At 46.2% G+C, this 24,825-nt stretch overlaps 3 protein-coding genes across 17 annotated transcripts in view; 1 reads left to right on the forward strand and 2 right to left on the reverse strand.

Annotated features, from left to right (window-relative positions):
• The window catches only part of NR1H3 (nuclear receptor subfamily 1 group H member 3), a 31,781-nt gene extending 24,642 nt beyond the window's left edge, over positions 1-7,139 (reverse strand). For 3 of the 7 annotated variants that reach the window (XM_027719514.2, XM_039378289.1, XM_039378287.1), the window contains exon 1: positions 5,178-5,348. The gene's annotated coding sequence lies outside the window, so the exon portion shown is untranslated. Of the gene's footprint in view, positions 1-1,535; positions 4,803-5,177; positions 5,349-6,443; positions 6,549-7,114 lie in introns of those variants that run through there. The other 4 variants (XM_039378290.1, XM_027719512.2, XM_027719519.2 and 1 more) reach the window with 4 other exon arrangements.
• Positions 6,572-24,702, forward strand: ACP2 (acid phosphatase 2, lysosomal). 2 transcript variants are annotated; one of them, XM_027719511.2, is made up of 11 exons: positions 6,572-6,785; positions 6,872-6,967; positions 7,040-7,126; positions 9,417-9,569; positions 9,910-10,008; positions 10,171-10,260; positions 12,507-12,639; positions 12,715-12,803; positions 13,383-13,489; positions 13,715-13,890; positions 23,054-24,702. In XM_027719511.2, the coding sequence occupies exons 1-11, from the start codon at positions 6,690-6,692 to the stop codon at positions 23,089-23,091; spliced, it is 1,164 nt and encodes a 387-aa protein (XP_027575312.1). In that variant the 5' UTR covers positions 6,572-6,689; the 3' UTR covers positions 23,092-24,702. The 2 variants fall into 2 exon arrangements, with proteins under 2 accessions (XP_027575312.1, XP_027575311.1); XM_027719510.2 differs by lacking the exon at positions 23,054-24,702 and adding an exon at positions 13,973-15,895 and having other exon boundaries at positions 6,579-6,785.
• DDB2 (damage specific DNA binding protein 2) overlaps positions 16,233-24,825 on the reverse strand; it is a 51,227-nt gene continuing 42,634 nt past the window's right edge. For 7 of the 8 annotated variants that reach the window (XM_039378286.1, XM_027719494.2, XM_027719499.2 and 4 more), the window contains 7 exons: positions 22,362-22,528; positions 21,181-21,280; positions 19,693-19,870; positions 18,890-19,035; positions 18,478-18,642; positions 18,112-18,157; positions 16,233-17,442 (listed from right to left, as the gene is read on the reverse strand). In XM_039378286.1, the coding sequence (XP_039234220.1) occupies positions 17,192-17,442; positions 18,112-18,157; positions 18,478-18,642; positions 18,890-19,035; positions 19,693-19,870; positions 21,181-21,280; positions 22,362-22,528 (1,053 nt within the window). In that variant the 3' untranslated portion in view covers positions 16,233-17,191. Of the gene's footprint in view, positions 17,443-18,111; positions 18,158-18,477; positions 18,643-18,889; positions 19,036-19,692; positions 19,871-21,180; positions 21,281-22,361; positions 22,529-24,200; positions 24,347-24,825 lie in introns of all 8 variants that reach the window. The other variant, XM_039378285.1, reaches the window with a different exon arrangement.

Genomic DNA, 24,825 nt, shown 5'->3' on the forward strand with positions numbered 1-24,825 from the left:
TATTTGAAGGCCAGGTGACAGCTTCTCCTACTCTCAGAGCTTGCAGCTGGGTGAGCTGCCCTGCCTCAGTGGCACTTCTCATGCAAGCCAAAGCAGCCTGGTGAGGGCTGCCCACAGGATTCTGCATGTGCATGTGTGCCTGCACGTCAAGGCATGCACCATCACAGCAGGTCTCAAAGGCTGTTCCAGTGCAAGTTCACATGCCCACACAGTTGCATGTGAGTTTCTGCCGGTAGGTGCGCAAAAAGCCACTAGATGTGCATATCTAACAGCCTGACCAAGTGAAATCCTCCAGGAAAAGTCACTGGCAAGGCATGCAGAGTCCTTTGGGGGCTGGTACATTTCTGCATGTATGTCCCTGGCAACCAAGATACACTACAGAGCTTTTGTACAAGCCTACCTCTTTGCCCTCATTTCATAAGGGCCCTAGAAGAGACTATTTAAATTCCAAATGCTTTCCTTTAAATGGATTTTACGCACAGTTTTCAAGATTACACTTGTTCAGTTTATTTTCCAAGTTAATGGCAATTTATGATAAAGACTAAAACAACCATTTAAACAAACATAGGCACCCCCTGTTCAAGCAGCAAATGGCTGCTGGATGTTTAAAGAGTGCAATTCCTAAACTCAAGAAAGCCACTGAGTCTGCAGAACCAGGATCCACTGAAGTACAAAACAGATCTTTCTTTAAAAAGGCAGAAGCATTAGTTTCTTCAATTCACTTATAAAATTAGTTCACTTAAAGCTGGGGGAGGCAGCATGAAATAGGTGGGAGGTGTCTCTCTCTTCCAGTCTCCGAAGAAAAACAAGACAAGGGACAATGAGTTATGCTCACTGTAAGATCTGGAAGGACACAATGACCAAAAACAACTAGTTCATTCTGCTAAGTACAGATAACACTACCCTGACAGAATAAGTCAGATTTAATAGCACACACTCCACCAAGCATATTTTCTCTTATGTATGCAGTGCATGATTTGTGTGACTACAGTATAATTATAAAAAAAGTGCACATTTGATTTGACCTCTTTATTCAAATGCGGTTTTGTACAAGTCCTGAACAAAGAAAATCACCTAGTAAATACAAATGACCATTTTGCAATGTAAACATTAACTGTGAAATACCATAAATGGATGCATGTAGATACACTGTATCATCCTGTTTTGCAAGTAGTACTAAGGAGCCTAACCAATTAGATTAAAGCTTCCTTTTAACACAGTAACAAATGCAAAACAAAGCTTAAATGAATTATTTAAATCACATTAATCATTATTTATATCAGTAAGTGGGAAGCTTGGATTTAAACCAACCTTGTTTGCCTCACAGCTGCGGTAAGACCAGCAGGCCAAAATTGCCCCACTCCCTGGAGGGAGAGAGGATACAACTCCATGCCATGGAGTTGGTTTCCAGAAATTTTACGAGTATATTTGCCAATATTTTTTTAAAACCTTAAAACAAACTATAAAGCCTTACATTTCAGGAGATACCTACTCTCTTGTCAGTCATGTGCTTCAGCAATCAGTCTGATACTCACCTAACATCTTTTCTTTACATCTCGGAGGGGTTTCTATGAGTACACAATACAACCTGACTCTGCAGCATGGCTTTTAAATTGCTTCAATTCTCACATCCCACGAGGTAGTTCTCCTGCTTAATCCTACAGACATTAGTTTTGGCCTGTTCAAAACAAGAATTAGATTTCTCACGCTCTAACATTTTCTGTTAATTTCTTCAGCAACTTCCCACTAAAACATTTATCTGTTCCCTTTATTAAACCTACTGGGAAGATCTGCAGTGCTCTGCTCTCCTCTACTAGCCTTTGTCCTCCCCAAATAAGACACTTAAAAGCTTGACAGTGTATACTTCAAAATTATTTATGAAATTATACTGAAATTGAGTATATCGCCTTAATATTTTATTTTTGACACTCAAATTTTGCCTTACAGGAAATATGGTTTTGAGATCTCCAGATCTAAAAGTACAAGCTGCAATAGCTCTAGGGATGTCTCCTTTTTAGTGAGGACACATGAAAGGAATTTGTATATGCTCCAAAAATGGAAAAAAGGTATTTTGTCCTGAGCAGGAAGTCACAGAACAAAAACAACACAGCAGTGCTAAAGTAAGCCATCGTACCATTCTTAATTGATAAATTTTTAAGGTCTGACTGAACATGGACAGCCTCTTTAACAATATTATACACATCTCTCAAACCCAAAGTAACTACAATACAGCTTTTACCTGCAGTAACCACAATGAAAATGGTAAGTCAAATTCTGTACTTGTATATTAGCAGAAATATGATCTAATGACCAAGTTCAACCTGTCGGCAGCCTAAATACAGACCTATACCTGTCAGCAGGAAGCACTCCTCTAATTTCCTCCTAAGATTAAGTTCTTTCCCACCAAGACAATTTCCACAGCCAAGAGAATGTAATTCTGCCTTCCTAAATTATTAGGCTGTAAGGAAAACAAGGTATCTTACCTTACTGCAGACGTCAGAACATTTTCCCCCAGTGAAACAAGATATCTTTGTATAGAATCATAAAATGGTTTGGGTTGGAATGGGCCTTAAAAATCATCTAGGTTCAATCCCCCTGCCATAGGCAGGGACATCTATGACAGGCTTCACCTCAGTAGTGGAAGACTGATGTTTCTCCAAGACTGTCAGGTGTGTCAATCTTATTACTGGTGGGGGAGGGAAAGGAGGGAGTCTGACAATCAATCTGATAAGCTTTCCTATTCAACATGCAAAGACCCACGCATCTGCAACAATGAGACTTTCACAGCAGCTGCTTCCACAGCAGAAAGCAGGATCACCCTGCAATGTATCTAAGACAAAGCACATACTCTTCCTTAGGCAGATGAGCAGAAGGGATCACAACTTCTGAAAAACAGCAACAGTTAAAGACCTTAAATTCTAAACTTAAAATTTTAAAACCTGTCAATCTTGATAGCCATACAGTCACAAACTAGATCTAATTACAAGAGAGATGACTTCTGAGCTCTGAGACCACTCAATCAAACATTTAACAACAACAAAACATTAATCCTTCTGTTTACCACAGAACAAGTGCATGGAGTTGCGAGGACTAATCCAAGAGAAAGGAAGAGAAAGTCATAGCAATCAAATGCACTTTAACACACTGGAAACATGACTCTTCCTGCAAGTGTGAGACAGGGGTTGAGACGAGGATAAGGCAGCAAAAATGCTCTGCACTTGTAGGGCTGCATGGCCTGTCCCACACACCCTCTGTCTGCCTCCCTCCTGCACAGCCAGCTGGTAAGGGAAACATGCTGACATGGCACAAGGAGCTGCAGCAGCAGTAACTGGAAACAGCCGACAGCGGTAACCCCAAGGCACACTGCCAGGACACACTAATTCTGTGATAGGTTCCTGTCTCTATTTTTTTAGATTAGGTAATTTATATACGTATATATATGTATAGTCCCCACTATGGTACTTCTTCCTGCATCCCTTCACAATATGAGTAGTTGCAAGTTTCCTCTGGCAGCAGTTTCCTCCAAGCATCTCTACAATGACCCATGTTCTGTCTTGCCTGAGGCTGGTTTGGGTTTATTTCCCCCATCTTTTATTTGGTGAGGCAGAAGAAAGTTGTTAAATACTTTTACCTCTGCTTTTCTCCTGCAAAAGGAGGTGCATGAGCACATGCACGTATGAGAAAGAGGTATCACTGCAAGTGCTCTCAGAAGGGGTCACACCAGGAAGCCACAGAGCCAGCCTGCCCTCAGAAGTCTTGCAGCAGCAGTATCTTCTGGTGAACGTGCCACAGGTGTGATAGCAGAGCAGCGCAGCCAGGCTAAACTCCACCTGGTCCTGGCACAACGTGTACCGTATCCAATGCCCAAATGAAAGAAGGGTCGGCCTCAGCAACACTTGGCTGAAGTTTTCAAATAGTTTTGCTTCTATAACTAAAAGGTAAAACACATTTTTCTGTTTCTACCCCAGCAAGGAGGTTATGGCTTGATTAAGACTCACATAATTGAAAAATCAAAACCACCACTCACTAAAAGAAGAAAAAACTTTTCCTTCTGTTTGTCCTCAGGTATAGACTTCTTTCTGACACCTAAGGAACAGCGGATACTCCACGTACCTTGGAACAAGCAGCAGATCTGAGAGGACTCTTCCCTACAGACAAACATAACCTGCAGTCATAGCCAGAAATTGTCTGACACACAGTGATCCAAATGGTTAGTCAGAAATGTGACTCAGTGTCAGAGACTCCCTTTAAAAAGCCTTGTAAGGGAAGGGCCCAGATGTCCTTTTAGGAAAAAGAAAAGAGGGGAAAGAAGTTTCAAGAGACAGAACATTTCTCTTTCACCAGTAATCCAAGGTCTGCTTCCAGCCAATACCTGTCTTGACATATCTGTGGACCTTAGCACCCTGAGCGTCAGTGAAATGGCACAATGAAGAGTAATCAGCAGCGTAAGCAAGGCTACCTTTTAACAGCACCGAGCAAACTGACAGCCGTCCAGACAAGTTTGTGTCCTAGAAAACTCGCGATCTGGGTTGACAGGATGCAACAGGTGAACGAGACAGAGAAACGGAGAGCTGAGCGGAGGAGAGGAAAGCTAACAAGTTACCACAAAGCAAGTAAACATCTGACAGCACGTCCGGAGACGACAGAAATCCGGGCCTTCAGATGCACAGTAACAACAAGAGAAATTGACACCCCTCCCCAGACGCCTCCGACCTCCTCAGCAGAGGGACCCTCTTCGACGGCGCGACCGCGCAGCTCCCGCCAGCACAGACCGCGCACGGCGGCGGGGAAAGGGCTGCGGACCCACGCCGAGAGACCGACCCCTTCCCTCCCGCCCGCGGGGCTCGCTCGGGGGCCGCCACCAGCCCGGCCCGCACCCCGCCAGGCCCCGGGCGGCTCGACAGGACGGGCCGCCGCTGTCCCCCTTCCTTCCAGCACCTTCCTGCGCCGCCCGGCCCGGGCCGACCCGCCCGACAGCGCGACGCGGGCGGGCGGCGCTGCGAGCCGGCTCCGGGTCCCGGGGAACGCTGCGGCCGCTCGGGCCGGCGCAGGCCGCGGGGCGGGACAGCGCGGCCCCGTCCGCCGCCGTGACCCTCGGACACGCGGGGCGGCCCCGCGGGCGGCTCGGAGGCGGCGGCGCCGCCACCCCCGCGGCCAGAGCTGGCGCGATGAGTTACCGGCGCGGGCCGCGGCTCCGGGCGATGCGCGGCCGCCGCCGCCCCCCGTGGCGCAGGTGCCCGAGCCGCGGGCGGGAGGGGCGGCTCGGCCCGGCGTTGTTCCCTGCGTTGTTCCCGGCTCTGTTCCCGGCGCCGCGGCGGAGCTGCCGTGATGTCACGCGGGCCTGGGTCACGTGCAGGCTCCGCCCGCCCCGCTCCGCCCCCGCGGGTCCGGCGGGACGCGAAGGCTCCGCGTCCCCGGCGCGGTCCCAGCGCCGCAGAGTTACCGCCGCCTGGAGCCCCGTGCGCGGCGCTCATCGCCCTCGGCTCAGCCCGGAGGAGGGGAGCGAAACCACCACCACCACCAGCAGCAGAACAATCACAAAGCAGGTGCCGCAGGAACTACGCGCACTCCCCCTCCGCGGAGAACCTTTTCTTTCCAGCACCCGCCACGAACCTCCTCACTGAGGAGGTATCGGCAAAAAAACCAACAACGCGGCTTCATGCTCTCCTAGAGATACGAAATAGAATTGGTTTAAATTAACCAAGCATTCGAGCATGTGCAAATTAAACACGTTATTCTGTCCAGCGGAACTTCATGTATTGCACCAAGCTTGCCCTGACGTAACCCCTGTGCTTCATGAACGATTTGGCACCTGTAAGACCTTACACACAACTTCTAATGCTGCAAACTACAGAAAGTTTTAAGCAAATAAACACGTACAAAAGAGCTGGGTTTTGAGCCATTGGGCTTCACGACTCCAAGATTTCTTTGCAATCGCGAGAGCTATCTTTCGTTTTTTTAAAAAAAGAGAAAGCTGAGAACCCCACTACTAGGTGGAGAGGAGCACTAAGTATCACTAAATTCGCTTAACCGTCTATGATTTCCCCCTCTATTTACTCAGCACCTACTGGATCCTCGGCCAACGATCCAGCGGATGGACACCCGGCAGCAGAGGCCGGATTTCATCTCACACTCGTCTAATTCCACCAAGCTTCGTAAGAAACTACCAAACCAGGGCAAAACCCGCCAACCCTGGGCAGCCTCTTTGCCAAAAGCCAGGAGCAGCAACAGGTTTCCACTTCCACACAGACAGGCATCCTCAGGCTGACTCGAGGGCACTTTCCCTACTCCTGCTCACGAGGAGTTTACCCAGAAGCGCAGGGACGGTTGTCAGAACACCGTGAAAGCCTTGTGTCCTAGAGCAAAGTCGCGGCGGGGGAAGGAAAGCAGCGCTTTACTCGCGGTGCCGCGGCGCTTCACCCTCGCTCCCGACCCGCTCCTACCGAGCGCCTCCGCGGCTGCAGCCCGGGACACAGCCACCGCAGGGCTGACAGCAAAGGTCGACGCCGCCACGGCGGCGGGCCCAGCGCGGCTCCTCCGAGCGGAGGCCGAGCGGGGCCGTCCCGTCCCGGGATCCTCCTCCTGGGGGCGGGACCGGCGCGGGAGCCCGCCGGGGCTGTGCACTGGAAAATCGCGTCCGCGCGGGCCCGCGGTCCGCGGTGCTGGGTTCCGGGCGGTGTGCGAGCGCCATGGCGGCCGCGCGGGGCGGCGCTGTCCTGCTGCTCCTGGCGCTGTGCCTGCGGCCGCCGCCCGCCCGCGCCCGCAGCCTCCGCTTCGTGACGCTGGTGAGGGGGACGGGGGGCGGCGGGGGGGCGGCCGGGCCTGGCCGGGGTGATCGGGCCGGGCCGCGGTGACGCGGTGCCGCCCGCAGGTGTACCGGCACGGAGACCGCTCGCCCATCAAGGCCTTCCCGCGGGACCCGTTCCAGGAGAGCGCCTGGCCCCAGGGATTCGGGCAGCTCACGCAGGTGCGAACGGGTCGGGGCGGCCGGAGTCGGGCCGGGGGCCGGGCCCGCCGGTAACGCCCGGTGCCGTTGCAGGTGGGGATGCGGCAGCAGTGGGAGTTGGGCCAGGCCCTGCGGCGGCGCTACCGCGGCTTCCTCAGCGACACGTACCGGCGGCAGGAGGTCAGTGTCGGCCCGGGGCTCGGGGGCAGCGGCGCTCTCGGCCGCCCCAAGGTGCGGGTGGCTTCTTTGGGAAAGGAAACGCCAGCGCTGGGCCAAGTATTTTCGTTCTTTAGCCCGTTCCCACCGCAGGAGGAAGAAAAAGAGGGGCCCGAGCGCAGGCTCTGTGCTGAGCCTGGCCGCGGGGCCGGGTCGGCCGTGTCTCAGCGCTGCCCTCGCTGCGGGAGCGAAGGCAAATCCGGCCGGAGCAAATCCAGGAGCTGCAGCACCGCTGGGAGACTGATAGAACCACCTTCTCTAAAGTCCAGGAAACAAAACAGCAGTGCTGTGTTGTAGCTGGTACTTGTTTCTCAGTCGAGATGTTGAGACTTTTTTTGTCACAGTAGCTGACAAGAAATGCAGCCCGTGTTGGTCCTGCCCTCCCCAGTGCACTTCAGGTACAACTTCACCAGTCTGTACATATAAGCAGTAGTTACTGACCAGAAATGACCCTGTCATTTGCTTCCACCTGTAAGGTATTGACAGTTTCAGTCCCCCAAAGCCATTAATTTCTCTCTCTGTCACCAAATGTCGCCACACTTTATAATAGTTGAGAAACTGCTAGGTTTCTTTTGAAAAAAGTTACAGAGCCCTTGTGGAACTGTGTGCTGAGCACAGAGGAAAATGTGAAATATCAAAAAAAGCAAGGAAATAGAACCAACAACCCCCAAGTACCCCTGCTGGTTCTAAGAATCCCCATACAATTTTCTGTCTTTGTTTCTCCCCTTATAGGCCTCCCCAGTAAGAACCCAGCTTGACATAGTTCAGATTACATCCCTTCTTTGACATTTGCTTCATCCACAAAACTTCCAGCATTGGCTGAAACACAGATCCTTTAACCTTCCTCAATAGTTCCTTTCCAAACATACTTCACTCTTACACAGCTTTTGCGAGTTGAAGCTGTTTTCGTTCTCTTGCTTGAGAAGGAAAAACAAACCAAGGCGTGTGCAAACAAAAGCTGTTCTGCTAACCAAGCCTGAACTCCTGCTTGAGTTGAGCAACCTCCCATGTAAGAAGTGTTGCCTCTGGGTGACACCATATGACCATTTGTCACCTGACTCAGCGACAAGCTGGAGCCCTGGCAGAAGGTGCTGAAGAAAGCATGTACACCCAGGGCTTAATTGTTTCTTTTATGACACTTCAAGAATTAGATCCTTATCTTTTAAAATATTACCGTTTTATTTCTTCAGAATTTACCAAGGATGAAAGCAAACCTGTCTAATGACTACATTATTTTTTTTCAAGCCACAGTTAAGAGGTAAAAGTGGGTAGAAATTGATGTTGGAGAAAAGACGAGTTTGTTTTTTTTTTCTTGTGACTGTTAAGTTCTGAGATACGTTTCACATGAGAGATATTACACATATTTTTTCTTGTGAGTGTATATATTTTTTTCTTATGTTTCTCCTAACATTTAAAAAGAATCCTTATCTTTACATTGTATTTCATTCTTTGGGCTTTCTATTCTTGTTTCAGATTCAGCATGCTATTTTCTAGGACATTCTTTTATGATTTCCTGTTGTTCCTCTTGTTTTATCACTGGTTTCTCTCCAGTCTCCCCTTAACTGTTTTCAGTACACAGATACCAGAATGCTAAAGTTTTGCCATTTTGACCTTCTGAACATTGCTTTATTTTTCTCATTTCTCTTTTTTTCTGGCTCAGATCTCTCTTCTGAGCTCTGGAATGATAGGTCTTGGCCCATTAATCCCAAGAGCCTACAATGATCAGATAAAATCCCAGCTCTCCCTTTTCTTTCTTCCTTTCCTAGTCAGATCACTCGTCTTTGTTTCTGAGACAGAAAAACTGAGGTTGGAGAAGCTGGTTTTTTTCATGGGCACAGCTGGTCATTCCTAGAACCAAGAACTGAATGCAGGAGCTTGCCCCAGCCCTGCTCTGTAAATATAGTGCGTTTCCTATTCTGTGCCACTGTTATATGCATCTCTGTCTTGCTCTTCTCTGACTCTTCCTCATATTCACACTCCTTTCTATCTGTAACCTCTGCACAGTGCACCTGGCTATCCCACTAATCCAGACCAGACCGCTCCAGTATTACACACCAAAGTGTCTTTGTGTCTGTCCCTTACAGTTTCATACAGGCTGACATCAGCAGACTTGGTCACTTCAACTCCTTTTATCCTGTTGTCCTTGAGCAGCTGCAGGGCACTTGGCAATGTTCCTCGGCGAGTGTATGGTCCTGTGCCCGAGCATTGCCACCTGCAGTAGCATTACCAATGGTGCTTGTCCCTGTCCTTGCAGATCTTCATCCGCAGCACAGACTGTGATCGGACGCTGATGAGTGCAGAGGCCAATCTGGCAGGCCTCTATCCCCCAGAGGGACAACAGATGTTCAACCCTAACATCTCCTGGCAGCCTATCCCTGTGCACACAGTGCCCGAGTCTGAGGAAAGGGTAAGTTCATCTCAAAGACATGTATTGAGTACTGAAGTAGTGTAGTCTCCAAAAATATTTGCTACAGTCTTGATTCAGATTGTCTTGAATTTCTCCTGGGACCTACCTTGCAGAGGTTTTTCTGTTCTCAGAACAAGATGAGAATTCAGGGGCTGTGTTCACTTAACATGTCAGGTGCAACACTCCAGCAGACCACAGACTGGAGTATGCCAGCAGGAAGTACTGAGGCTGTTTATAGATGCACCTGCTAGTCAAGGTTTTGTTACATTGCACATGTGGACTGCAAATTCTGTACTTCGGTGTTCTCAGTGACCTGGCTGCTCTTGTTGTCTCTGCCCAGCTGCTGAAGTTCCCTTTGACCTCCTGTCCACGGTATGAACAGCTACAGACTGAAACACGGCATTCAGCAGAATACATAAATAAGACCAAAGAGAATTGGGTAAGTGATTGTTTGCATGAGATAAGGTGGTCTTAGGCTTGTAGTTAAAGTATTATCACGTCTATATAATCAGAGCTCTGAGAAAAGGGTAGAGATACCAGTGCATGTAATACAGTATGAGATTAGAAAATTGAAGATCTTTCTCTCTTCTCAAACCTACAGCAATTCCTGAAGATGGTGGCAAATGAGACTGGGATCCGGGATATCTCGCTCGAGAGTGTATGGAGTGTGTATGACACACTGTTCTGTGAAGTAAGTTTGGCCATCACCTTACAGCCACTGGAATTTGGTCTTTAGAATTCACTGGATTTGGTAGACGGTATTTTGCAAAATCCCATGAAACAACTTTTAACTCTACAGTTAGAAGTAATCTTCTAATTTCAGAGTAATAACAGTTCCCACTCACTAGAGGCATGTGTCAAGAATTACCTATTTTTGCACCTTATAACCTGCCAGTCTGTAGCTTATATCATGTCAGGAATCAGAAAAAGTCCCACCTGCTCTTGAAAGTCATTAGAAAATGACTGCAATCTGAAGTCTTTAAATCTCTCTGGACAAATCTGAGTCAAGTAAGGTAGAAATGAGATCTCTGCAAACCAAAGAAGTGTTAACTTTATGATTTAAGTTGGGAGCTTAAATTAGGACTATTCCTGGTGCTACCTCTATCTCTCTGTCACTTTAAATCAATCAGTTTTCTTTCTGTGCTTCTGTTAATGCCATCTCTAAAAGTAAATAATGCTCTTCTAGGTTAAGTGAGATTCACCCACATCTGGTTTTTGACCTTTATTATAAGGTCCCTTGTCAGAGAAAGACCGTAGAGACAAATGTTACTCTTTTACTATCTGGGGTGGTGCACTAAACTCTATATTCGCATGTATTTTTGTTGAAAGTACATCTCATGAAGGCTTAAACAAAATCAAAACTTGGGTTAGCTGTTCTGTGATAATGCAAAGGTAAAGGTCCTGTATCCAGGAGACTTACAGTTGTTACATACAACTTTCTTTGTGTATAATTGTACAGCACGATGAAGTAAATTACAGACATCTTTCATGTCAAATTAGCAAATTAAAGAAGAAGCAGTAAACCCAAGCATTTTGACACTGTGTCACAATAATTCTATGGAGGTGCAACTACTTCTCTTGCTGGCAGTGTTATGCAGTGGTATGTACTATTTTGGGGATGTAAAAGATAAATCAGCATGGAATTGCACTTTGCTGTATAAAGTAGCAGCTTGGGTTGCTGCAAGCAAAGAATATTTCAGTCCAGAGCTGCACTGCACTATGTGAATTTGCCCTTTGTGTCACAAACCCAGTCTCCTGTCTTGTAACAATCACAGTGAATCAACTTTTGTTGGTAACAAAAAAATCCTTTGGTCAGAGAGATCAAGAATTTAAATCTTCAAGAGTCACTTAGTGAGCTTGCAAATGGCCTGAAAGGCCAGCTGAAAACCACTATCATCCCCAAGAACTTGGAGAATAGCTCACTGTCCCAAAACAAAACCAGAATGTTTTTAAGGAAGGGGAATTTCACTCTCAGAACTACACTCTCAGGCTGATCGGTCTCTTCAGCTGCTTTGGTTTTCATCCTTTTTTCTAAGTCATGCAAACAGTGCCCTGAAGGGAAGGATTGTTTTTCTCACCTGAGCCAGTAGATTCATTCTGGCAGGAGACAATAAAAAAGTCCGAGAAATTGCTGAACTTACCAGCTATTTATTCTCTTTGTAAATTAATGAAGAACTAACTAAATATCTGAGTTGCTAATGGGAATTTCTCTGAACCGCTCAGACAGAATGGGCCCTTAAGGATATTCAGCCTCACCTTGTGGTAGTCTAATGGGATATGTAACAGAAAATTGTTCCAAGTAGTGTTGGGAAACCACAACTGCTGTTTGTCTGCCATTATAACTAATCCTTTCTTGTAATGGATTGGCTGCAAAGCAAGTTCTTCTCTTGCTTCCCAGTTTTCTGGCTTCTGGAGTTTGAGTACAGGGCTTTGTCGGTGGCGCATCCCATTGTTACGGCCACAGAGCACTTCCTAACTTTCTCCAGTGCCCTTCAGTGGCCCACAGAACCTTCAAGGAAACTGTACTGCAGGTACACCAGAAACTCCAAGTTTGTGTTCACTCACTTTTTTTTTTTTCTCTTTGACCGCATGCCATCTGCAGGGCAGAATCAGCCACATGTAAAGTTAATGCCCTAAGATTATGGTTTCAGTGTTACAACATAACCCTGCACTCCAGTTGTGCTTTCACAGAAATACAGCTCCTAGATTGTAAACTTTATGCTTCTCATTATTAGTTTCTAAAACAACATTAAACCCCACATATATCCTTTGTATGCAGCACAGCAGTGTGAGGTCAGAAGCATAAATGGGAAAGTGGCATATTGCATATTTAAGAGTATAGGAAATCAGTAGCTGTATGGGCAGGGCTCCAGATACCCTCCCACTCTCTGAGTAATCTGTGCTACCTGCAGATGAGTATTCTGTTTCTCTTTCTAGCAAGCCCACAAAATGGATTTGCCTGTATGGGTGACACCAGATGTCATGATGCAGCTGAAGCAACTAAAAGACTTTGGTTTTGAATTTCTGTTTGGGATCCACAATCGGGAAGAAAAAGCTCGTCTGCAAGGCGGTGAGTGCACCAGGGAGGGAGCCTCGTGCTGCTCTGTCTGGGTTTTGCCTCTTACCAGCTGTTCTCTTTCCTCAGGGGTCCTGCTGGATCACATAAGGAGAAACTTAACCAAAGCAGCAAATGTTTCTGCCCATCAGAACCTGAAACTACTTGCCTATTCAGCAGTAAGTCAGAGCTAGGGTGCTAGTTTATAGCCATCTCCTCCTGCTCCACAGGGGATTGGGGCTTGGTGATAGTTTTAACCCTTTCTAGCTTCTCTACAGCCTATGCAGTGATCAGGACATGCATCTTTGCCTCTGGCTGGGTGGGATCATTCTTCTGGGGCCCCTGATGAAAACTCCTACGTGTGCTTTATTCCTTTTAGCTCAGGCTCACGGATGAGACTGGCAGACTTTGGGGAACCACTGCTGTATTTACTTAGTAGATGGGTAGATTCTAGAGTGATGTTTCAGAAACATAGATACAGTCATCTCCCCTTTCCAGCAGCCTACTGGAAAGTCAAACATCTCTCCCAAACTGCTCTCTAGAGATTAATTCTTAAAAACCAATGCAGGATATATATGGCTGTGTTTCACTTCCTCCCCTTCCCCCTCCATCACAGATCATTGTTCTAGCAGTACAGTTCCTCTCCCTTTCTCCAGATGGAAGTTACAAAGGTGACGTCCCCTCAGCGCTGGTACGGTCTGAGCTGCCCTGCCACATCCATAAGGATGACTGATTTGGTTTTTTTCCCTCTTTCTCAGCATGACAGCACACTTGTGGCACTGCAGATGGCTCTAGATGTCTACAACAAGATCCAAGCACCATACGCCTCATGTCATTTATTTGAACTGTACCAAGAGGATGATGGGTGAGGGCTGCAGTAAAGACGTCTGCTCTGATTTCACCTCAAGGGTTAGATACCTAGGCCAGGCTCCACCCTAGGGGCATGCAGTCTTGCTCCTAGTGGCAGACTCTCACGAGGAAAATTTATGAGAGTAAAGGAAAGGGTGTGCACACTGAGTTTTTGGGAAGGGATGACTTAAGCTAGAGAAAAAAAAAGATGAAAACACATCTTCTTGTGTTCTGTTTTCAGTAACTTCTCCGTGGAGATGTTTTACCGGAATGAGAGTGGGAAGGAACCTTTCCCTCTGACAATCCCTGGCTGTGAGCATAAATGCCCACTGCAAAGATTCTTGCAACTCACAGATCCTGTTGTTCCCCAGGACTGGGAGCAAGAATGCAAGGTAGCCAGCAGCATCCATGACACAGGTGAGCCCAAGCTGGACCAGAGTGTGGCAGAAGGGGAAAGCTTGGACAATACCACGCTGACCACTTGTTTTCTCCCTTGCAGAACTGTTTGTGGGTTTGGCTGTGTGTGGATCCATTCTCCTCCTCCTTATAATCCTCCTCTTGACTGTACTCTTTCGCATACAGTCTCAGCCCCCTGGCTACCGGCATGTTTCCAATGAGGGAGAAGAGCAGGCCTGACAGTTGCTTCAGCTCCTTCCCAGGCAGTAGCAGGGAGCTGTGTTGCCCTTAAGAATGATTGGGCACCTTCACTTACTGAGCCACTTTCTATTTTGGCCTTTGCTTCCCAGAACAAAGCTGGACTTGATTTTTGGATGCTTTCTAAAGGTGACATCCCAGAGAAAAAGGTCTAAGCTACTCTAGTAGAAGTAACACCTTAATTTTGAAGCCAGTATACTGTGTGGTGCCCCTGGTCCTCATACAGCTTACCTAGTCTGGGTAACAACATGGCCAGTTCAAGTTTTCCTCCTTTCAACTGACTGTAAATGTTACCACTCATCATGACTGGCGAAGAAGCTTGGGCCTCCAGCAGCTGCCACATCCAGTTGCATTTCTCTTCAGAGTCAACTTGTTTTGAGTGCTTTTCCCTCACACCACAAGGCTGCTGATGGTGGGAAGGCTGGGCTTGGAGCTGAGGGCACAGCTCACCAGCAATGCACCAAGATTCATCTCCTGTCCCTGCAGAGGGAACTGCTGCAGATGATGGGAGACAGTGGAAGTGTTTCTTGAGGTTGCTGCCAAGTGGCTGCTGCCAAGTAGTTGCTGTTGGCAGCTGGTCTTTTTTTCCCTTCTCACCCTGTGGCTCAAGAGAGGACTGGCCTGAAATCAGGGCAAGATTGAAAACCTGGCAGTAGTTCCTAGGATTCAGCTCAGAGTAGAACCATAGAACCCAAAGCTCTTAAGAGCTTCATGAGTGAGAGTAATGCCTGCAACCATAGCAAACCCACGCTCCATTTCTTGAGCAGTGTTGGCTCTAGAAAGGAAAGTCCCCGTAGATAGGAAAGCTAGGTTCTCTCTAGAGATCCAAAGTTTGAATTTTACTTCCCACCTCTGAACTTCAAGTAAGTTCAGGCTTGAGTAAGTCCAACTCAAGTGAGTATCCAGTACTGCAGGCAGTCCAGATTTCAGCCCAAGGAATATGCTTCATTAGCAGAATGTTTTTATGCTGCAGATGTAGCAGAGCTGTTTACCTAAGACTAGATTAAATGCCAAGTTCTGTAGTTTTTCTTCCTGTCTTCCCTACTGGATGGACAACAATCAATCAAAAAAACCACCATTAAGGATCAGAGTTGGCAGGTGACTGTATTCCTTTAATTGCCACACTTCAGCATTTTGTCCAAAGTGTGATTCTTTCTCTCCTGGCTGGCCTTTCAGTGACTGCAGCTGCTGCAGGGACTTTCACGCCAAGTGTTCACTACCTGCCTTGTAGCTTTTGGCAAAAAATGAGACTGCAGCGGGCACCAGAAGCACAGGCTCTTCACATGGTGATGCTGCACATTCACTTCCCACTTTTACTTCCCTTTCTGGTGCAGTTCCCTTTCCCTCTTGGCAGCAGAAGCCAGTTCTTAGCCTACAGACATTTCCTTTTCTTGCCCTAAGGAGTACCATGGGAACTTTTCCCCACACCGTAATCAGCATCTGCCACCATGGGAACTGTAAATCAGCAGAAGTAGCTTGCTGTTCTCAGCATCTTCCTCACCTTTTTGTCCGCTGAAGATATAAACTAGGTCTCCTGCACAGCAAGACAGTCATTAAAAAAAAAAGCTCCTGCCTGTGAGAACAGGCACAAGAAGGGGGTAATAGAAAGTGCATTGCAGAGGACCAGACCTGTTATTTTTAAAGGCACCAAATTTTGCACACACAAAGGAAACGTTTCTATGATGATTTAGACATTTTGACTGTGAATGACTTCTTGTAATTGCTCCGATACATTTCATTATTAAAATCAAATCCGTGCTGAACTCTACTCGTCATCTTCTCTTACAGTTCATGGGGCTAGCACCAGTGTGCTCAGTGTTGGAAAACAGGCAGAACTTACTGCAGCATATCCTCTCCCAAAGGAATTCCCTGTTTCACAGTCCCACATATAGCACAGGGAGAATCGAGATAAGCTATTTTTGACTGCAGCAGCTATGCAAAGATAGAGCTGATAATGCATCCTGCCCTACTTGAAGGGGTCCATAGCAGAACCAGTACTATGACTGCTACTTCCACCACTGTTCTAGGTCTCGCAGCCCTCTTGCAGAAAGGTCTCAAACTTCTCCCCTACAAATGCAGTTCAGCAGAATACTCAAGGCAGCCACTCTGTATCAAAGAATTTTAGTTTAATACAAAACTTTATTAATACTGCAAAACTATAAAAGTGAACATGGAGAATCTGCGCAGGCCTGGAGCCCATCCCATCCATCAACCTCTGGGACAGCAGCAAGGCCCTGGGCAGCCTTGTAAACAAATCAGAAAAAGCAAAACTTTAGACTTTAACAACAGTCTTGAGATTTGGCTCTAAGCAGGGGTGTTTGGAAGAAATTCCTCATTTCTGCTTTATAACACTTTTATCCAACATTCTGAAGCACCTGGGTGAAAAAAATTGCCTAATCAGTGGCAAGAAAGAGCCTAGAACTCTGACAATAGAAACTACAGAATCAGTAGGCCCAGCTCCATACTGCCCTTGCATCCCATGAGGCAGGTAGACACCTCTGGCATCATCATGTTCTTTGTGGTCCAGTTAAATAGCTGCAACAACAGAACAGGCTAAGCCTGAGGTCTTGACAAACATTTTCCAAGAAGCTTGCATATGGAAGAGCTCGGTGTTTCCTAGGCTACCTGAGCTATCCGTCACCTCAGCCTTGTAAACATTCTACCTTTTCAGGATGTTAAATCCTGTTAGCAAATGGTTTCTCAACTCATTTGGACTAGAACAGGCTAGGGACCCTACCATGAGCTTCTCTAAAGCAGACTACAGGAAATGGTAACCTCTGACAAGTGATGACAAGCAGATATGGCAGATTGGAAGCAGTAACTTCAGCAGGATTTGAGAACATCTTTGAAGTTTTCCTAGTGCCTCAGAAAATAAGTGCTAACTCCATTTGCAGGAGGAACCAAGTACTGACACAACTTTCTAGAAGGGGAAGCCAAGAGGATGAGGGAACCAAGATCAGATCCAGGGAGGAGGGACAAAATCTAATGCCCTGTACAGCTTATACTGCCCATTGGCAACAACTGAGTTTGTACCCTGGGATTCAGAAAGGATCAAAATACTAAATCACTTCTCTAGATCCTTCCCTTTTCGCTTTCTTCCCTTGGATTTAGAATCATTGTTTTTAGTTCTCATCTCGTCCAGCTCCCAAGACAATAACTTAGCTTTGAGTTTGCTTGTGCCAGGGTTTGCCTGCCTCTGCCCTCCACGTCTGGATGAATTCCAGCTTCCAATCCCCTGTTCTGTCATGGCTTTCAAAAGATGTTCTTGCTTCTTGGCCACCATCTCCTCCCGGCTCCAAATCAGAATATTAAAGCCTGAGAAGAAAAATTAAACACTGTACATCAGAAATTCTACATCAAACGCAATACCTTAGGCTATGTCACTTAAAAGTCAGAAATTCAAAGGGTTTTGTCTGTTCTAAGGTATTTCCAAGATATAGAGAATGCAAAAATAGTTATTACAGATACTATTTTCACATAGCCATGGAAATGCCATCTAACTAAGAAACAGAAGTAATTTCTAATCTCATCTGTCACAAGTCTAAGATCTCAATCTATAACCAGCTACCTTAATCCCATACAGCCTGCGAAAAACAGTAATCTTGGCTCTGCAGCCTAGGAAATGAGATAAATGAAGGGAAAGGGTACATCCTAGCAGAAAAAGGCTTTCCCCCCTCCATTGTTTTCTTCTACTGTTTCATGGCCGGCAGGTGGCAGCGGCTCCCTGCTGCCAGGAGGCTTCCTGCTCCTCTGGACTTGATATTCTCATGAATGTTTCACAGGAGATGACCTGTTTTCCAAGTGCAAAGGTGTAAGACTGAAAAAAAAGTCTTAATCTATTTTACAGATGTAGGAATTTATAGAGGACTACTGGCAAGTGGGATTTGGGAAACCCCCTCTTACAACTTGCTTTAGTACAGAGTAACAAGGCAGCCCTTTTCTGGAATCCACCCATGCTTAGTACCCTGAGTTCTCTTTACTTACCCGTGCCAGAAGCCAGTGTGTCTCCCATAGGGTTAAATTTATTGAGCTGAAAATGAAAACACAATCACAGTCTGTAAGAGCATCACTGCTTATATAACAGTCATAAGAGCACCACAGCTTATATAACATCAACAAACCATCTGGAAAACCCAGTGTTTCCTAGGAGCATCACAAAACCCCCATAGATGATCATGGACTAGCCCTGCTTGAATCAGCAGCTTTAGCTGGCAGCCATATCCCATGACAGCATGAGTCTATCACAAGTAAAGAGGATATTATTCTAGTCACTAACCCATACCTCCTTCGCAGAGAGATACAGCAGTGTTCAGTACACAGTCACCCTTTTAGCTGCAGTGCTCAACTCACCGAGATGATACCACAAGCATTTGGATCGTGGAGTTGACAAACCATCTCTCCGGTGTTTCCATCAAATACATCAACAGTTCGTAGCTCATCCATTGTGTACTCTGGGAACTTGGGGTCTGGGTAGCGACCTACGACAATGAGGTCATAGCGAGGATGCCATGTTGCCTAGTCATAGAGCAGAGCAATGTAGAGTTTAGAGAAAGGGATAGAGCTCAGTACTGACACCAGACAACTGACACTGAGCAACACTGTATACATCCCACCCACAGTTTGAGGAACAGTGCTCCACTGGAAGGTGCAGCAGTGTAAATATCCACCCACAAATGTAGTATCTTGACCAGCCATCGGGCCATTTCTAATTTACAGCTGGCTGCTAGTACCAAGCGTGATGCTCCTCTGAGACTTAACTCACCTTAATAGGTGTGAGGTGCTGAAAATGCCTATGTGGATGTGGAATCAGATGCTGTGGCTTGGTCCAGTCTGAAGATGAGTAAACCCTGATTTCATTGCGCTGGTCTGTGCTCAGAAGCTTTGCACCATCTGTTGGGCTGAAGTAAGCTAGAAGAGGGGGACAGCAAGGCAAATTAAAGATCACAATGCTGTGACTGATACGAAACAGAAAAGTCACATTTCTCTGATTGAAAAGCCATTGCTATTTCTTTAATAGGGATTTGAATATGGCTGTGTCTCAACAAACAAGGCTTTACCTGTCTCAAACAAAATCAAGGCTCTTACATACAGTAAGCTGAAACCTACAGTGTAGAGTTACCTAGGAAGAATCATTAGTCTCATTTCAGAATCACAGAAGGAGACATTGTGAAGAAAGGAACATGCTCGTCCAAATGAAAAGGCAGTGGAATAATGAGACAGTCATCTGCAGTTTGGACTTCCATGAACTGGTAAAGTTGCACCCAAGAAACAGAGTCTTATGCTCTGCTTTTGTCAAAGGACTGCTCCAGTAAATTCAGTTTTCTAATCTCAGCCACTGCTGATGCTTCCAAACTCACTTCTCAAGGTACAGCGCCAGAGTTTGTATGTCTAGTCTTAAGAATGTGCTGCAGCTGCCCTATCCACCTCCCTGCCTCTGGCCACACATTCCCAATGCCCTCCTCCCAATGGAATCTGAGTAAAACCTCACACTGCCACAACAATAAAACCTGAGCTGAGCGGACTCTCTGCAGATATCCATGCAATTAAATCCTTATCTCAACTTACCTGCATTGACAGGTTTCTCATGAGGAAGCACATGAAGAAAGCTCATTTTGTTTTTGATGTTTCTGAGGTCCCAGATTTTGACTGTCTGATCCACAGACGCTGTGGCCAACAGCCACTCGCATCGGGAGTTAAACTCTACATGAGTCACTTTCTTCCTGTGCAATTTCAGCTTCCAAATCTGCAGCAAACAGAAAATCATAAAAAAAATGACCAAGGTCTGGAGTAAAGAAATGGAATAATCTACTACTACAGGGTAAAGAGGTCTCACATTTACAGAGTAACTAAACTTTTAAAATACACCAAGAGTTTGTTCACTGGAAACAAAAAAGGAAAACAATGACCTTGGGAAATAACTGTTTAATTCTAGGAGAACTGTGATCCACCAATTTATTACAGATGTGAAAAAGGAGGATGCAATCCCTGGTTCATGGAAGGAAGTATTAGTGCCACTGTACAAAACAAGATCACATCTAGAAGACTTTAGGCAGAAGGATTAAAACAAAATGGAACAGGTACAAAAAATGTGCTGCCAAGATAACAAGAGGAAGCACCTGCTTTGTGTGGAAGACCAAAGAACCTTCCTTTGTTTATCTTAGTAAAAATGGTGAGAGGAGATATAATTGGCTTCTAGAAACATATCAGCAAAGAAACATGAGTGTAGGTCAAATATTTCAATTAAAAACAACAAATAAATATAAACTGGCCATGAATAAATTTCTATCCAAAGCCAGAAGAGTATTTTTAATCAAAATAATTAATCCCTAAAATAATGGGTATCTCCCAAGTGCAAAAAAGATTGTCATGTTCTTTCAGAAAAAAAAAAAAAAGGACAGCAAGCAACTAACCTTGAATAACGACAAAGAATTTGGAGCACTCCTGACTCTGCCTGCTAATTTACATAACTGCCTTGTGGCAAACTCTTACAGATGTTACCCTTACAGGCAGGAGAGATGGCAATGCCAGTGTGGCAGTACAGCAGGCTCTTCAGGGTCCACTCCACATTCTCTCCTATGTGTCTGCACTGCTTCAGTCTTGTCTCTGCCTGCCCTCTCGTGTCTAACAGCAGGAATGCGATTTCCATCCCTAAGTTCACTGCATTATGGCTGTGTGCCTACTCCTAGGTCATGGAAGGACGTACATCAAAGCAGTATCTCTCAAATGACTCCCATCAGTGCACTAAGTTTCTGGAAGTGTGAAGGTTGTTGGCAGAGGATGCTCACATTTTCACATTACCCTATAATTACTCTGGCCAGTAGCAAATACGGTTAGGAAGGGATAGCACATGACACAGTCCCTGTTTGGGACTCACACTCAACAATGTGAAAATGTCTAATGGATGGCAGAAGTGGAGGACTTCGCACTACCCAGACAACGGGTGGACTCATCTCCTGAGCTGCAAGACACTTGCTCCTCTTTTTGGGGTCCCTGTAGTGTAGGAAAGCACATGAAGATTCCCGTAGAGATGATGCTGCATGGAGCCATACGAACCTCTTCACCAGAAGTGCTGAGCAGGACCACGTTGCCCACATTATCACCTGTCACCACCGCACGGCAGCTTGCAGAAACATCCACACTGCAGTACCAGCAACTAGAGGGAAAGACACAAAATCAGTGCTCCTCCCACAGGAAAGTGAAGGTAGTGGAGCTCTGGTTCACATCTCATCCCTGACAAGGGAGACTGCAACAGATTGTTACTGCAATCTCCTGCCCGATGGTGTGGGCCTGAGTATCAGGAAGGATGGCTTATCAGCAGTGCTTTCTGTTGGTGACTGAATATGAAATAACTTCCTAGGCATTTTCGAAGTTCTCACTAGATGGAATGTAACATATTGGGACAGTGAAACATAATAGAGGCTGAAGAGCCACTTGGTGCCTGCACGTGAACATACCTTGGGAAAGATCAGAACACCCCTGGGACAACAACAAATGTGCAGAAACAGCTTTAAAATTACATTTTCCACAAAACACTGAAGCAGCAGTAAAAACAAAAGCTTTGTACTGAAAAGTTGCACCTCAAACTATCTCAGCTTTATGCTCCAGGAAACAAAACTTAATAGAAACTTATCTGATAAAGACATAGGTCTTAACCCCAGCTCTGCTGGGAGGGGAAGGGCAGCGAGAATAAAGCTGTGATCCTTTGGGAACTTGTTGTGAAAACTTTACTTTCAAGATAAATTATTCTAAGAATTCAAGGCCATGGAAATGAACATTGTGAGCCTGAAGTCTCCAGAAGAGCCACAAGGTAAACTCAACAACCTGAAAGATGGCACAGGAATGTTTTGTGGCTTTCCTATGCTACCTGAGCTGCTACGGACAAAACAGACCAGTGGCAACAATGAAGAGGAGGAAGTTACCCTGCTCTTCTCACTTCACATTTTATAAAGTGAAAAGCTATCAATATCTGCAAGATACAAGATGGCATCACCAGAAAGCAAACCAGAAGATGCAGGCAGCACGCTCAGCTACTGTAAAAGTGTAAGTGCCCTGTGCTGCCCTGCCCTGCAGTGCTAGGTCAGGATCAGGACTCTGTCTCCAAGCTCCCTCCTGGGACTAATTCATACCAAGAGTCTCCTAACACTGGCAAAGATGAAGGTGTTAGAGATCTGAAGAAGTAGTGCAGCATTAACCCCGAGGAACAGAGATTCAACCTTGCCGTGCCCTCTTCTCACCAAACATTATGGTGCTCATGGCCACAGTCCGGGGCACGAGAGATCACCTGCACCGCTCTGCTCTCAAGGTCCTGCAGACTTAGGGTGCCATCACCTGATGCCACATAAAGCTTCACTGCCTCATAAGGACTGAACTTGATGTCTCCAAGAGAATCTCCAGCCCCTTTCTGAAATACACACAAAGCCAAGAGGCATCACGGTTAGAGTGGAAGACAAAATCTTAATGCAACAGTCACCTCCTGGAACACACTGCCAGTTTCCCTAGGCATAAGCACTGCTTTCAGGCAGAGAAGATCGATAAGAACTTTTTTTCTAACCTGTTTCCAATCTGGTTACATATATTCTGAGCCTTTTAAGTTCACCCTCACCACACTGCGCTGCAAACCTCATTAGCAGCTGCTTCTGTTATGGGGATAGGACTAATCTGCAGTGAACCACCTGGCTCAAACCAGGCTTAGGAGATCACAAGCAAAAACAGCACCATCCCATGCATAAACCACAAAAAATCTCATGACAGTGCAGCCCCAAGCTTTTCTTAGAGAGACTTCATCACTAGTTACCCACAGGCTGTATCTGGTCTTTCTCAAGGTACCAACAGGCAGGATGAAACTGTTGCATAGAGAAATCTTACTGCTAACCCCGTGGCACAGGAATCTTGTGCTATGTCATATTGTTATGTTGTTTTCCCCCAGCCTGTCTACTGAGGAAACTTGGAAACCCTACGCAATGACAGAAAAGAAGACCAGTACCTGGGATTCCCCAAACTCTTTGATACTCAAGTGCACTCCATCTGCTGCTCAAAGAAAAACTACTTAAGGTCTGTAAATACTAGATTTCAAGAAGCCAATGAAGATTAAAAAAAGGCCCACCCATAGAGCCTGCCTGTCCTCACAGCAGTGGAAGGAGGATGGCATGCCCTTTCAAATCCAGGCATCATTGCTGCAACAGTCATCCCACTGGGATTCTTGTGCCCAGGACCCAGTTTATTTCTCCTTGCTCACCTGGCCAGTCATCCCAGCACTACCTGGGTTCGCCTTCTGCACTATTACAAGGTTGCAGGTGAACAGCCAATTTGGAAAACAACCATAAAAGCTGCCACCCGGAAAGAATCAAGTGGGGAAAAGTAATGCAGAAGCTAATCCAAATTCTCTCACTTACCTTTAAGCACTGAATGGAAGTAACTAATTGGAGAGTTGAGGCTTCCTCATGAGTCCACAGAAAAAGCAATTCTGAGAAGGTAATTCTTAGAGCTGCCTCTAGCAATTCATCTCCCCTTTTCACTCATTACTAAAGGAGCCCAGACTCTTAATTTTGGTATTTTGGGTAAGCACCAAAAGCTAGGTGGAATGAATTGGTGTGATCCTTATGGCATGCACTGCTTGAAGTCAGTGGCATTAGAGGAGAAGCACAGAGAGAACTATGAATTGTCATGTAAAAACTATCTGACAACAAGCAGCACTGCTAGCAGGTGAAGAAGTTAGAGGGTCTGTAGAGCACTGAGTTTTGGGAAGTTTTAAGAACAGACAGCTGAGGAAATCCACTGGCATCCTCACTCTCTCATGTACAACAGGAAGTAAGCAGAATCAAAGAGTCCCTCCCCTTCAGTGAAGAAAAGCTCTCTCCTACCCACTACCCCATTTCAGGGAAAAATAAAAAGAATGAGCCTCCCTGAATTCAGAGGATAGAAGACATGTATGTGGGGAAGAGGAAGCCCAGCTCTCACATATTCAAGACAAACATCTCTCTCTCGCTCTCTCTCTCTCGCTCTCTCTCTCTCTCTCTCCCTGTAGTGCTCCTGCCAGCAGGACACAGAGGCCCAAAGCATTACTGTGTTCTTACTCCCAGTCCTCGGTGCTGGTGAAGACCCGGACAGTATTGCCATTAAAATCCTGCAGGGTGGTAGTGCCGGCAACTGATGAAGTGTACAGCTGACTAGGGTTAAAAGGGTTAAACTTCATTCCTGTGATGGCCCCTCCAGCTCCCATCTACAAGGAAGGGGATGAACAAAAGAAAAATCCACTGAGTGATGGGGAAGGAGAAAAGTGTGTTCTGTAAGTCTGCATTCACTGCTATGTCTATAACAGCAACAGTGAAACACACCACAGTCCTCTAAACAGGCAAAGATAACCATGTCTCCCACATGACGGCTGTCTAGACAGCAGCCCTCCTAGAGGACAAATATGCAACTCCTTCAGTCCCCAGGCAAGGTATTCCCTTGCTGGCTTGCACTTCACTATTTACAAAAAGAGAAATATTACTCTGGAATTTCTGGAGGATAGATCTCTCAATGTATATCTATGTTAATTTAGAAAGGCAATAAAAAAGTCTTTGAGCCCCTGTTGGAATGGGAATGGCTGAATAAAGCAACAAGGGGGTATGCCAGCTGTATAAACCATTCATTCTACCTTAGTTTCTCCCTTTAGATAAAGGCACTTTGTCTCTCCCCACTCAAAGATGTTTCTTC

Source organism: Pipra filicauda, unplaced genomic scaffold (genome assembly GCF_003945595.2).
Source record: "Pipra filicauda isolate LSUMZ 115617 unplaced genomic scaffold, ASM394559v2 scaffold133_size2016399_pilon, whole genome shotgun sequence".
Lineage (NCBI taxonomy): Eukaryota > Metazoa > Chordata > Aves > Passeriformes > Pipridae > Pipra > Pipra filicauda.